Source organism: Chlorocebus sabaeus, chromosome 9 (assembly GCF_047675955.1).
Source record: "Chlorocebus sabaeus isolate Y175 chromosome 9, mChlSab1.0.hap1, whole genome shotgun sequence".
Classification (NCBI taxonomy): Eukaryota; Metazoa; Chordata; class Mammalia; order Primates; family Cercopithecidae; genus Chlorocebus; species Chlorocebus sabaeus.
In genome coordinates, this window is record NC_132912.1 from 7,286,091 (window position 1) to 7,299,044 (window position 12,954).

Here is a 12,954-nt window from a genome sequence, read left to right on the forward strand (position 1 = left end):
GTGGACCCACACCCTGCACCTGACAGCAACAGGCAGCTCCTGCCCCTGCTGGGTGGTGTCACCAGAGCCGGGAGAGTCACCCCTCCACCCCCACCGTGGCACTGGTGGGGCCAGTGAGGAGCAGGAATGAGGCTCGCTCTCTCTTTTCCCTGCCAGGTAGCTCTCAGCAGGGGCATTGGAGGGAGCTGGGTCTCGCACACCTGCTGAGCAGTGCTGAGGAACCCCCGTGCAGGTGTCAGGAGGAAGCCGGCTGGGACGGGAGGTTCATATCAGATCCAGAGTCTCAGCACATCAAACAATCGACATGCGACAAGCCACCGTACCTGCTCCTGAAATATCTTGGCCAAGGGGGCACAGTCTGTCAGCTTAATGAACCTCACCACGTCGGTGACCGTCCACTCCAACGGGTTGCTCTCTAGAACCAGCCTCTCCTCCTCCTCTTGTTTCGTGTCCTGCAGAGAAAGGGTAGGAGGAGCTCAGCTGTGGCACAGTCAGCCGGCTGGGTCCTCTCCAGGCTTCAGCCGTTCCTAGCCGGAAGCCACTGCCTCCCTTTGCTCCCTCACTGGGCACCTGAAAAAGCCGCACACCCTCTCAGTCCCTGGGAAAGTTCTTAGCTCAGTGGTGATGCCCCTGCAATGACTCATGTGCCTTCAGAGGGAAGAAGGCAGGCACAGACAGTCGCTCTGGCCTCCCTAGTTCAGGAAACCTTGGGTCTGCTTATGAACGAAGCATCTCTGATTAGAGAAAAGACGAGAAATACAAGGGGCACGTCCAAGCAGACACGAGAGAGTGTCCCCTAATGTTTCTGTAATGATGGCACCAGTGGCCCTTTCTGCTGATCTCACACCACCCCATGGGGCTAGGGGAGACCCGAAACACTGATTAAATATTGTCAAACATCACAGAGGTGTCCTGTGACACGGGGCAGTCACAGGACATGCAGGGAAGGAATTTCTGGAAACCCAGAGTTCAAAGGAACCCAAGAACTGTGCCCACCTCCTGACAAGCACCCAGGTGGCACTAAAGCCATCCAGGAAAGAGGCACTGTCTCCACCCTGGGCACTCCATTCCAATGCTGAAAGGCCCCTCCGCCCAGAGGTGAAGTGCCAGCCTTTGCTCCTGACTTGGGAACGAGCTAGAACAGCTGCTGCTGTTGGAGGTATTTTAAACGGGTTTCCCCACGTCGTGGCCCTGCGGTGTAACAGGTGTGCTTCTTCAGACCCAGCGGGAAGCCCTCTGCCCCCACGCCCAGGAATCACCTCTGTCCCCTCGGGCTTGGCCGGCGGGCACTTCTCCCCTTCTTCTGCTGAGGAGACGGCTGGCGCCCTGCGGCCCCTTCGTGTCCTCTCTGCGGGCGGCCGGCGTGCGGGCTCTGAGCCACTCCGCAGGGTGACGGCCCTCCGGGGCCGGGCCGAGGGCACCTCCGCCGACGAGGTGTCCGTCTGGTCATCCCGGAGCTCGGAGCCTGTCTCCTCACTGGCGGTGTCATCGTCCATGGCTTCGGCATCCTCCTCTTCACTTTCCTGGGCCAAAGGAAAAGGCATTTAAGGGGCTGGTGGCATGGGGGCCGGTAGCCGTGGCCTGGGCCCAGTGCAGACCACTTAGCAAGCCCTGTCCCAGGCAGTCTCTGAAATGGAGCCAATGGTCCCACCCGCGGGCCCTACGAGGCCTCTTCCCAGCCAAAGCAGCTGGACACGCTACATTTGTTTTCAGCAGGTAAGGAGGAGGGCGTTCTTCTTCGGTGTTTCCGACCATCCTGCTGTAATCTCCAGGGCCACCTCTGCTGTGAAGCAGCCATACTCGCCAGCCAGGGCCAGATGACAGCCACGGGCGGGCAGGCGCCCCGGGCGGAACATACCTCCCCCGAGCCCGCGGTGAGGTCCACGGCAGAAGACCTCCGTTTCTTCTGCACGAAAATGGATTTCCGTCGCTTCCTCCGCCTGGCGGGTTTGGGGTGTCCGCCGTCGGGGTTGCTTTCCCCGATGGGGGGCTTGGAGATCTTCTTTCTCTTTCCATAGTAATAGGCTGTAGGAAGGAAGATGAGAAACTTTTGAAGGCATAAACACACACAGACATGAACAGAGGGAGAGGAGAGAGGAAGGAGGGAGACGATTCTTTCATCTGATAACTCATTTGTGCCTTACAAAGTCATTCCGAGAAAACAGACCCACAGAAGGAGGGTCTTCTGCTGCTCCAAAGCTTCAGGTCTGGAAGGTGTTCGGGCTGAACTTGGCCCCTCCCCAATGTGGAAGCCCAAACCCCCAAAGTGAGTGTATCTGGATGTCACTGACATTAATGAGGTCCTAAGAGTGGGGCTTGGTGTCTAGGAGAGATACCAAGGACCCAAGACCCAGAGGAGAGGCCCCATGAGGACACGGGGAGCAGGTGGCTGCCTGCAGGCCCAGGAAGGATCTCAGAAACCAAAGCTGCCGACACCATGAATTTGGACTTCCAGCCTCCTGGATTGTAGGAGGTAAGTGTGTGCAGTGAAAGCCCCAGGTCTGTGGTATGTTGTTGTAGTAGCCAGAGCTGACTTCTGCAAAAGGTGAAAGAGACAAAGATGTCCACAGTTCCCACAGGAGTCTATCCCTGTCTGGACCCCACACATTGCATACAGTGGTGGCAATGACATCCATCGGAGTGCTCTGACACCTGCTCCCAAGTCTGAATCTTGAGCAACTGGTCAGTCAGCAAGCACCAGGTGAACATCTGCTGGCATGGTCCTGGCATGAGGGGCTCCCCCAGCTCTTCGTCTGACCAAGACAAGTCGTGATCCTGAACACATGGGCCAAATTCACCAAGCACCTTTCCTCTTTTCAGAGTTCCTTCTCTATTACATCATTGTGTACTTTATTCCCTTCTCATTTGGTGGGACTCACATTACTTCTGAATTCTACGGCAGAGACACAGGTGTCTATCTCAATTCAAAAATTATTTATTGAACTTTAGTAGTGATTAATGTTTTTTATAAACAAAATGTAACATCAACTAATGAAAACCACCACTAAGGATCCGGCATTCAATTACGACCCAGACGCCTGCTCATTAACCAAAGGTTCAACCGTCCCACTATGGGACGCCCAGGAGCCACAAAATAACTGAATGCAGCCAAGGACCCTTTATCCACGAATGGGGTGGGCCAAAGGAAAATGGCAAACGCACAACCCCTGGTGTGCAGGGGCCCCTCTGCAGGGAGCATGATTTCAGTGCATTCTCACAGTGCTGGGCCGCAGGCTTCGTCCTCCAGGTAAGTCACCTATCCTTTCTGCACCCCAATTTCCTTACTTACAAAATGAGACCATCAGGACTAACAAGCATAGGTTTCCTTCAGGCCTAAGGCCCTCTATGTCCCCCCATCCCCTGCATTTGATCACAGCACGGCATTTGGAAAAACTGTCGGGAAACCTCACAGTAGCAGCCCTGTAACTCCCAGGAGGCACACCTGCTCCGGGAGCCCTGGCCTGTTCTCATCCACCTCTCAAAAGCAGCAGATGGCAGGAGAGCTTGGAACGAGGTCCCGTGTCCAGTTCTACAGGGACCGTGTTCCTCAGTGAGAAGGAATGAACTGCTGTGGACGAGCACTGCTTTGTGGCCATCTCCAGGTACAGGGGCAAATGAGCAAGCCTCTGTCCCCACCCAAACCCCAAGCATGCATGACAGGGCTAGGGCAGGCTGGCTTCTCAGAAGCCAGAGGCTGGGGATGAGAATTGGTTTTAGGGAATGCAGCCAAAGGTCAGTATGTGTTTGGAGCCTTAGAATGAGACTGGATGACCCTTGCTTTTCCAGTGCTCGACTCCACCAAAATATTGTTCTGGCCTCCTCCTACTGGAGCCTCAGTTCAGCCCGTAGTAACATCCATTATAAATTAACCCAAAGGATCTTGGGAGTTAGGAGTTTTGTCACATGAGATCCAGAGACACCTCTGAGTTCATTTTGGCAGTGCTGAATGCGAGGTGTGGGACCCTGCTCCTTCCCTGCCTGCCCAGTGTCCTGGAAGAACACAGAAGCCCACCTGGCAGGTAAGCATTCACCATACATGGCAAAGCCGAGCCCTCGGCCAGGCCTTTCTTACTCAGGAGCTGCTGTTCCCCAGTGAATCCCTCCCCTGGAAAAAGGTGCTGTGATGGAGCAACAAGCTCTTCCGGAACCAGGTGATGTGCTGGGCCGACACACCTGCGGGCCCTACCTGAGACACTCTGTGCACAGAATGACGGGGGCTCTGTGTGATCAGTGAGGGCACAGCTGACCTCCATGAGAAGGCAGAGTGGCAAGGAGATTGTGTGTGTGTGTGTGTGTTGTGTGTGTGTGTAGAAACACACTGAGAGGTAATAAAATACAAGGAAAGTCACACTCTGAATAGCGTTTCAAGTACACTCAGATTCCTGGTTCCAGAACCCATGTTGACCAACATCACAAGTGACTGTGGCTCACAGAGCACTGGCCACACGGCCAGGCCCTTGTCACATCCCAGTTGGCTGGAACACGGCTGGCAGAGTCAACTTCCAGGTCACTCCCCCTTGCATTAGAGAGAACTGAGGGGAGATGCAGGAAACTGAGAACCGTGGGTCAGAGGGAGAGATCAGGGCGCAGGCACAGGAGGTGGAGGTGTCTGGGAGAGGCTACCACGGATGGAGAAGTCATCAGAAGGGAAGAAGGGCAGGGCTCAGGGGAAGCGGATGCCCAAGGCCAAAGATCCTCGAATGGGACTGGGGATGGGAGAGGCAAGAGCTGGAGGTAGGAAAGTGGGGACAGCTCTAAGTCCTGCATCCTGTGTCCTGGGAGAGAGGCAAAGCCAGCTGGCAGAAAAGAAAGTGATGGTGGCTTCTGAGTCCTCCATGGCTCTCCTGGGTGGGGGTGTTGAGGAAGGCGTCTAAACATGAGAAGCCGATTAGGATGCGGATGTGGCCCCCTATCAGAAAGGGCAATGAAAGCAACGTTACACTATCCCAGAGTAAGGACTGGGTTACTGTTACTGTTACTGTGGTCAATTTTACTGTGCTCTCCTGGCATCCACTGAGCTGTAGAATCAATCAATCCACTGAAACTCATGACAGTACACACAGTTTCTTCTCTTCTTTTCCAAGGCCTACCAATGAAAATTCATCCAGTTTTAAATCATCCCATCCCCTCCGTATGTCAGGCTAAAAACACATGTATCTGCTACAGCAAATCTTTAAAAATCCTTCCATAGCAATTCCTATGGAAGACTAGTCAAAAGGTTCAAAAAGAAACAAGCAAATGAAACAAAAACCAAATACCTTATAGCGTAGTTTAGGCCTCTGGGCCCACGCATTTCTTTTTTTTCATTATTTGTACTTACTGTATTTGGTTTTGGTATGAACGGAGCAGTTCTCTGGGCAGTTTTCAGATACCAGCACAGGACTAAACAAATTTGGACAGCACTCTAGCTTCGCACAGACTCGGCGGCAGAAATTTGCAACTTGGTCAGATGTCCGTACGATTTTGACCACAGCCCTGTACGTTTTGCCTCTGTATCTAGAAAACAAGGTGGGGGACAAAGCGATGGTAAGACCAGATTATGATTCAGTCCTATTCTGTACCACGTATTTCAAAGGTAGCAACTTCATTTTCTAATGACAAAGCATATGGTGCACAGTTTTCCAGGCTGTTTCTGTTATTTCTCAGAGAGATATTTACAAGAAATGCTCACTAGTGTGCTACAAATGTGTCACAACAGTGCTAAACTAGAATCCACCTCCATAAAGACCCCCCCATTTAGCACACCCTCATTTTGCTCTATACAACTTCATACCAAAGATGAGTGGTGCAGGGTAACCACCTAACGGGCATGGCTCTCGAAATGAGGTTAGTGAAATCTAACAGGTATTTTCCTGTTGTTATTTCATTTTTGAAAAATGTGAGTGCATATGGGATCATGATTCTGCCTTGAAAACCATGCAAATTCGGAACACTGAAAGGATATCTTTGTCAAGATTGTGTATATTGTTGAAATGGGGACGATTTCCATTATTCATAAATGGCATCTGTGCAGAATGGTGATAGGTAAGCGAGGTCACATTTAAATGGAGAGAAACACAAAAAAAGAAAAAAAGAAAAAAAAACCACTAAAAATGCAGAGTGACTGTATGTGTGGGACCTGGAAACCGAGTGAAGACCCCCAGCCTTGCAGACACTGGCAGCCAGTGATTTCAGTATAAACAGAACTGTGACGGCTCTCCGGTGGATGAGTGACAGTTAAAGGAAAAGGCTGCTGTACTCTCAAGTGGAAAGGAAGCAACGTGAAATGGTCATGCCGCTTGCCATACTCTGCCCATGAGGGTAACTGGCCACTCCTCTCCTCTAGGTTGGCATGGTGAGATTGCTCCAGGAACTAAAACTTGCTTCCACCTGCTCTCCAGTCCCCTCAGCAACCCCCTCCATGGCTTCAGTTGCTTTCTCCAAAGCAGTAAATCGAATCCTTTCTGAACAAGCACACCTTCACTGCAAATCCCCACAGACTCAAATCTTGATTGAGTGATAGATAGTGGATTACTGCACCAAGAATGCGCGCCGGAATCAAAAGTCCTTCGTACCCATCTCTATTTCTTACTAGACTGAGGTCTTTGGAAAGCTATAGTCTATTTGTGTATTAGGAAAAATAAGAGGGATTTCTTTAGTTAAATCTCCCCCGCAAAAGTGGTAAATCTAACTGAGGGGCCTCACGTAGGAGACCTTCATTCTTATTATGGATCGAACCATGTCCCTCCCAAATTCATATGTTGAAGCTATAACCCCCGATAGGACTGTAATTGAAGATGGGGCTTTCAATGAGGTGATTAAATCAAATGAGGTTATAAGGGTGGGGGCCTAATCCACTAGGAGTGGTGGCCTTATAAGATGAAAAGGCTGGGTGTGGAGGTTCCCCCTTGTAATATCAGCACTTTGGGAGGCCGAGGCAGGACTGCTGGAGCCCAGGGGTTTAAGAGCAGACTGCGCAGCGTAATGAGACCCCCATCTCTACAAAAAATTTAAAAACCACCTGGGCATGGTGGGGCATTACTGGGGAGGCTGAGAAGGCTGAGGCAGGAGGATTCCTTGAGCACAGGAAGTCAAGGCTGCAATAAGCTATGATTATACCACTGTACTCCAGCCTGGGTGACACAGTAGGGCCCCGTCTCTTTAAAAAAAAGGAGGAGGAGAAGGAGAAGGAGAAGAAGAGTCACCAGGGGTGCACATGTACAGAGACTAGACCATGTGAGGGCAGAGGGAGAAGGTGGCCATCCACAAGCCAAAAAGAGAAGCTTGAGGAGAAGCCAACCCTGGCACCTTCATCTTGGACTTTAGCTCTCCAGAGCACGGAGAGAATAAACATCATTGTAAACGCCATGGGGCCTGTGGCTCTTTGCTGCACAGCCTGGGCTGACTGAGACAAGGCTCATTCCTCCAGTGGGGAGCGACAAGAACGGGGACCCCCGGACTGCCTATCTGCACCTCCCCACCACCCACACAGCAGCTTCTCCTGACCACGGATGCTCCCTGCTTGTATCTTTCCTTCTCGGTTCACATTTTCTAAGGATTCTCTGAGGTCCCCTTAAGCACTTTTCTCTGCTCTTAGTGGAAAGACTAATCGAGACTAAGGGGTATGGAAGTTTTCCCAAAAACCTTTTCAACGCACTAGGAAAACGAGAGATCTGAAAATCCGAACGCCTTTTATAGTTATCCACAAGGAACTGATTTTATATATGGGAATCCAAAAACTTCAACAAACATTGCTGAAAGAGATGGCACTTTCTTGCCATCATATATAAATATCAAGCGCAATACTGCTTTCCTTAAACATAACTATTTACTGAAGAATAAAAATTAAGCTCCTCACATCCCTCCCACACCCACCCACACAACAAAGAATTTAGAGTGAGACACGCTTCTGGAACCTAGATATTGTCACTTGTTGTTCATCACTTTTAAGAAAAAGACTTTCTCCTGCCCCAAGAAAAACCACAGGTAATGAATTCACCAACATAAAATTGGCAACCAGAGCTACAAAAAGCAGATTGGATGGGTTCTTGTTTTAAAATTAGGCACTACAGCCTTCACCCAAATATTTACGGGAATACGATATAAATAATGCCTGGCTGAAAACACAAGCACTTGAAGGTAGCTTTTAATCACCTTTTGGCACATTTTTAAAACTATCATGGGTACAAAGTAATGGTCAGTTTCTCAGCTGGCAACAGATCATAGGTTTTTATTTCATTCACATATCACCAAGCTACTCAAATGTGAAATTTAAGCTTTTTAGGAATGTCTTTCTAAAGACTGGAAAAATACTTTTCCACTAATAAATCTTTTTTTTTAAAGTATCAACGGCAAAAAAATTAAGAGTTAAATTCCAACTTGCACTTTATATCTGCATATTCTACTAAATATACTTCGTATTTATTCAGGGTCTTTCACATCCCAGCCCCTGGGTGTTTCTTTTTCTTCAATTTCTCTAACGGGTCCAGCTTGACTTTCCATGTAGTGAGAACTAAAAAGTAATCTTCTGTAGATAAGATCATGCTTGAAATCCTACAGCCCCGAACAGCTGTTGGTTTTCCTAGGCCCTCCATTGACCCTATGTGTAGAGACTCCCCTCTCCGTGCCTTTGAAGAGCGACTCCAGGACCCACATTGGGGTGGTTCTTGCTTATTGCTTTTGTTGCATTTTCAAAAAATAAAAATGAAAATTAAAAAAACAGCACAACTGGGAACACTGTATGTTCCTCGTGTTGTGGGAAATGGAGAGTGAAAATGGGATATGTAGAATAAAAATGCTTCACGGCTACATTTTCCCTTGCAGTTTTCTCCACTATGACTTTGGTGGTCCTACAGCTTTGTTGGAAGGAGCTCACTATCAAGATTCTTAGAGTCCCTAAAAAAATAAAATAATGAGACATAAGAATGCAGGAAGAAATGTGCAAGCCAAGTCAGATGACAAACTGCAGAAAAAGGCTCAAAGATGAGATGCTCATCAAACCTCCATGTGACAAGGCACACACACGTGGTGCCACACTGGAGGGATGGATGAAGGGGGCGGTTATCTGGGGGAAACAGAACCAGCGTGGCTTCATTTTTTCTTCCTAGTTTGGGACGACTTCGTGGAAGCAAGTGTTTCAGTAAAACCTTTCACAATAGGGAAAAGCCCATCTGAAGGTATGAAGATTTAAATGACAGCATTGTTTGAAAATAGCGGGCTCCTTTTCTCTTCCCTGCCCTTCCTGAACAATTCTGTTTAGAAGCCATGGCAGTGGGGGGTAGAGGGCACTGAGTAAGGATGGGGCACAGGCTGGGGAGGTGGCGGATGACATGCTGCCTGGACCCCTTCACTGGGGAGCTTGCTGCCCCAGCTGCTGGGAGGGAGCCTTCAGTTGTGGCCCTTTTATGTTATTTGTTTGTTTGTTTCTTTTTTTGATGAGACAGGGTCTCGCTTTGTTGTCCAGGCCGGAGTGCAGTGCTGCAACAGTTCAGCTCACTCAACCTCCGCCTCCCCGGTTTCAGTGATTCTCCTGCCTTAACCTCCTGAGTCACTGGGACTACAGGCGCCCGCCATCATGCCTACAGTGGTCAGGTTTTTTCTTTTTTTTTAAATTTTTAGTAGAGATGTGGTTTTGCCAAGTTGGCCAGGCTGATCTTGAACTCCTGACCTCAAGTGATCTTCCTGCCTCAGTCTCTCAAAGTGCTGGGATTACAGTTTTGAGCCACTGTGCCCAGCCCCCTTTAGGGTTTTGTAAAAAGCTGCCTTGGCCCTGCCCTACCCGGGAGGGCCCCAACCAGGGACTGACTGTGGAGGAGGTAAAAAGGTCACTGGAGCCCCACTCCAGACAGCCATGAAGAGCCTTTAACCCCAGAGGTGCTGCGGGTGCCTGCCTGGCCTCACTGTGGGATGATCTCTGTCTACACAATCCCACTGCCTTCCCCTCCCTTCCAAAGGCATTGGTCCCAAGGGCCCTCCTTGATGAAACCCATCTTGGAGAAACCCACCAGGGAAAGGCATGGAAGTTGGGGAGGGACGCAGGGAGGAGGTCGTCGCATATGGGGACAGCAGCAAGGTGCGTGAGGATACTGGAGTGATGCTGAGGCCTGATGAAATGAACAAATACGCCAAAGTTGGAGAGCACAGGCCAGGTCTCCACTGTCAGAGCCGGAGTTGCAAATATAGGGAAGGAAAAGTCTAGGATGAACCCCGGCATGCTGGACTGGAACTGGAACCTACGTTCCACCATGAATGCGAAGAAAAGGGTGAACACAACAGGCCCAAGCTTTTCTCCTTAGGAAAGCCTACTTATGGGTGGATCAAGGAGTCAAGAGATCGAGACCATCCTGGCCAACATGGTGAAACCCCATCTCTACTAAAAATACAAAAATTAGCTGGGCGTGGTGGCACACGCCTGTAGTCCCAGCTAGTCAGGAGACTGAGGGAGGAGAATCACTTGAACCTAGGAGGCGGATGTTGCAATGAGACGAAATTGCATCATTGTACTCCAGTCTGGCAACAGAGCAAGACTCCTTTCAGAAGAAAGAAAAAAAAAATACAGGTACATCCCTAATCTGAAAATCTGAAATTCAAAATTTTCCAAATTCTGAAACTTTTGAGTGTCAACATAATATAAGTATACTGCAAGTATTCCAAAAGCTGAAAAAAGATGGAATCCAAAACACTTCCGGTCCCCAGTATTTTGAATAAAGGATATTCAACATGTGTTTGGGAGTGATGAGGCTTAGGCTTCCAACTTATCCCAAATCAATCAGGAGAAAGAATAGTACCTTTATTCTGTACTTCCAATACTTCTGTAAGTTTGAGATTGCTTCAAAAATGCTTAGAAATAATATAAAGGCATGTAGTCATATAATGACTCAAACTATACTAAGCTGATTCTACAACAGACTTTCCACCACATGAGTATTTCTGAGCACTACTGGTTGAGTAACATGGACACATCCAGTTGCTATCAATATATGAAGGATAAATTGATTGTGAATTCCAACTCCAACCTGAACCAATAAACAGGCTTGTTTTGGAGTTGCCCTGCAAATTAGGGTAATTGTTGGAACAACTCTTTCAAAGGCATGCTGAACATACGAAGATACAGGCCTATAAGTAAGGAGAGGCAAAAGATAGTTCTAAGAGTTTACCAACTGGCTGGGAATTAACAGTAAATGTGCATTTATGGAATGGAGCCACTGACATTTTCTCAAGGATCTTAGAGCATTTCATCACTTGATCCTTACACGATCTTCCCAGGCACAGCAGACAGGGGTTTGAGCTCCACGTGACAGACCTGGGGATGGCTGGGTACGGGGATGACCTATTCTTTCTCTCCTTTTTTTTTTTTTTTTTTTTTTTTGGAGACAGGCTCTCACCCAGGCTGGAGTGCAGTGGCACAATCTTGGCCCACTGCAATCTCCGTCTGCCAAGTTCAAGTGATTCTCCTGCCCCAGCCTCTAGAGTAGCTGGGACTACAGACACCCACCACCATGCCTGGCTAATTTTTGTATTTTTAGTAAAGAGGGTGTTTCATCGTGTTGGCCAAGATGGTCTCGAACTCCTGACCTCAGGTGATCCTCCTGCCTTGGCCTCCCAAAGTGTTGAGATTACAGGCACGGGCTACCGTGCCCAGCCTCATTCTATTCTTTATTTTACCAAAAGTGAAAAGAAGAGTGTGTTTTGTACTTTTACCTTCCATGAAAGCCTTACAAACAGCATACCAGTGACAAAACTTTGTAGGGAAGATGTGTGGAAAGAACCACCAAAGAGCATGAGATAATGCTTTCAACTTTCTGCTGACACTGTGAGACCAGAGGGCAAGACACGGATGTTATTTAACACGCGGGCCGGCAAGGCTCTCACAAACACGAAGGTTTTGGAGCATGTATTTCAAGTACCAAGAAGAAAAAGTAAGAGGAAAATATTACGAGACAGCCGAGCTCGCACACAAAAGAAAACTCCCTGGCAATATAAATAATCTCAGAAAGAAGGAAAATAAAAGCAACGAGCAAAAGATCATCGAGTTGGAACTAAGGAATAGCAAAGACAAAAACGGTGAGGGAGGAGAAAGTTGTAAGGGAGAGGTCCAGGAAGGAGAGCCTTCATCTTCATCCTCAGATAGACCTCGCCGTCCCAGCACCTGTGCATCACTCAGGTTGCAGAGAAACCTGGAGGGAAGAACGCAATCTCGTCTTTACAAGCTGAGCACATCAGGAGGGGCTGGGGCTCTCGGAAGCACACTTTGAGACAATAAAGGAAGTCACAGATCAACAGTGGGAAACACGGGAGAGGCTCTTGCTGGTTGTCAACGCAGGACACTGAGAACCTCAGAGTCCAGAGAAGATCATTTTAAGCTCAAGATATTTGAGATTCGACAGACACAGCAAGAAGCCTTCTCGGAGCTCCCATTATCTGCTCTAAAGCAGAAACGTTAGAGAAATGGAGACTGCCGTAAATTCCCTCTTAGAGGACAGCTTCTCCTCCCGGGAGAGAGACTTAAGAGTAAAGTTGCCATAAATCCCCTCTTCTGGGGACGTTTCCCGGCCTGGCCATGAAGAAGAAAGACCACTCACACCTGCATAAACAAACATTAGCACAAACTTTCTCATTTCCCATTTGTGTTCCTCAAATCCAATTTGTCTTTCCCAAAGCAATCTACTTGTTCTTCCGACAAAAGCCTTTGCTCCCAGCTGCCTTTCCCGTACTGAGCTGGATGCAGAATCCCCAAACGACGGACCCCTCCTCTGAGTTATTCAGCACTGAGCACTGCCTCAGTATGAGCGTTACACACGTAAGCGGGCTGTTTCTCCCCTCACTCGCCTGTCTTTGGTCAGTTTAATTTTCAGGCTCCCAGAACCTAAGAGAGCGGAGGCAAAGTCTTTCCTCACCAATATCAATATCAAGTGTGTGTGGCCTTCCACTTCCTCCCCATCAGCCAAAGCAGGGATTTCTTTCCACGTCCAAGTG

The 12,954-nt window shown here is 48.8% G+C and overlaps 1 protein-coding gene across 2 annotated transcripts in view; it reads right to left on the reverse strand.

Annotated features, from left to right (window-relative positions):
• Positions 1-12,954, reverse strand: part of SFMBT2 (Scm like with four mbt domains 2) — a 253,380-nt gene that overhangs the window by 12,028 nt on the left and 228,398 nt on the right. For both annotated transcript variants that reach the window (XM_037983322.2, XM_037983323.2), the window contains 4 exons: positions 5,321-5,496; positions 1,859-2,025; positions 1,260-1,523; positions 324-452 (listed from right to left, as the gene is read on the reverse strand). In XM_037983322.2, coding sequence (XP_037839250.2) covers positions 324-452; positions 1,260-1,523; positions 1,859-2,025; positions 5,321-5,496 — 736 coding nt within the window. The remainder of the gene's footprint in view (positions 1-323; positions 453-1,259; positions 1,524-1,858; positions 2,026-5,320; positions 5,497-12,954) is intronic.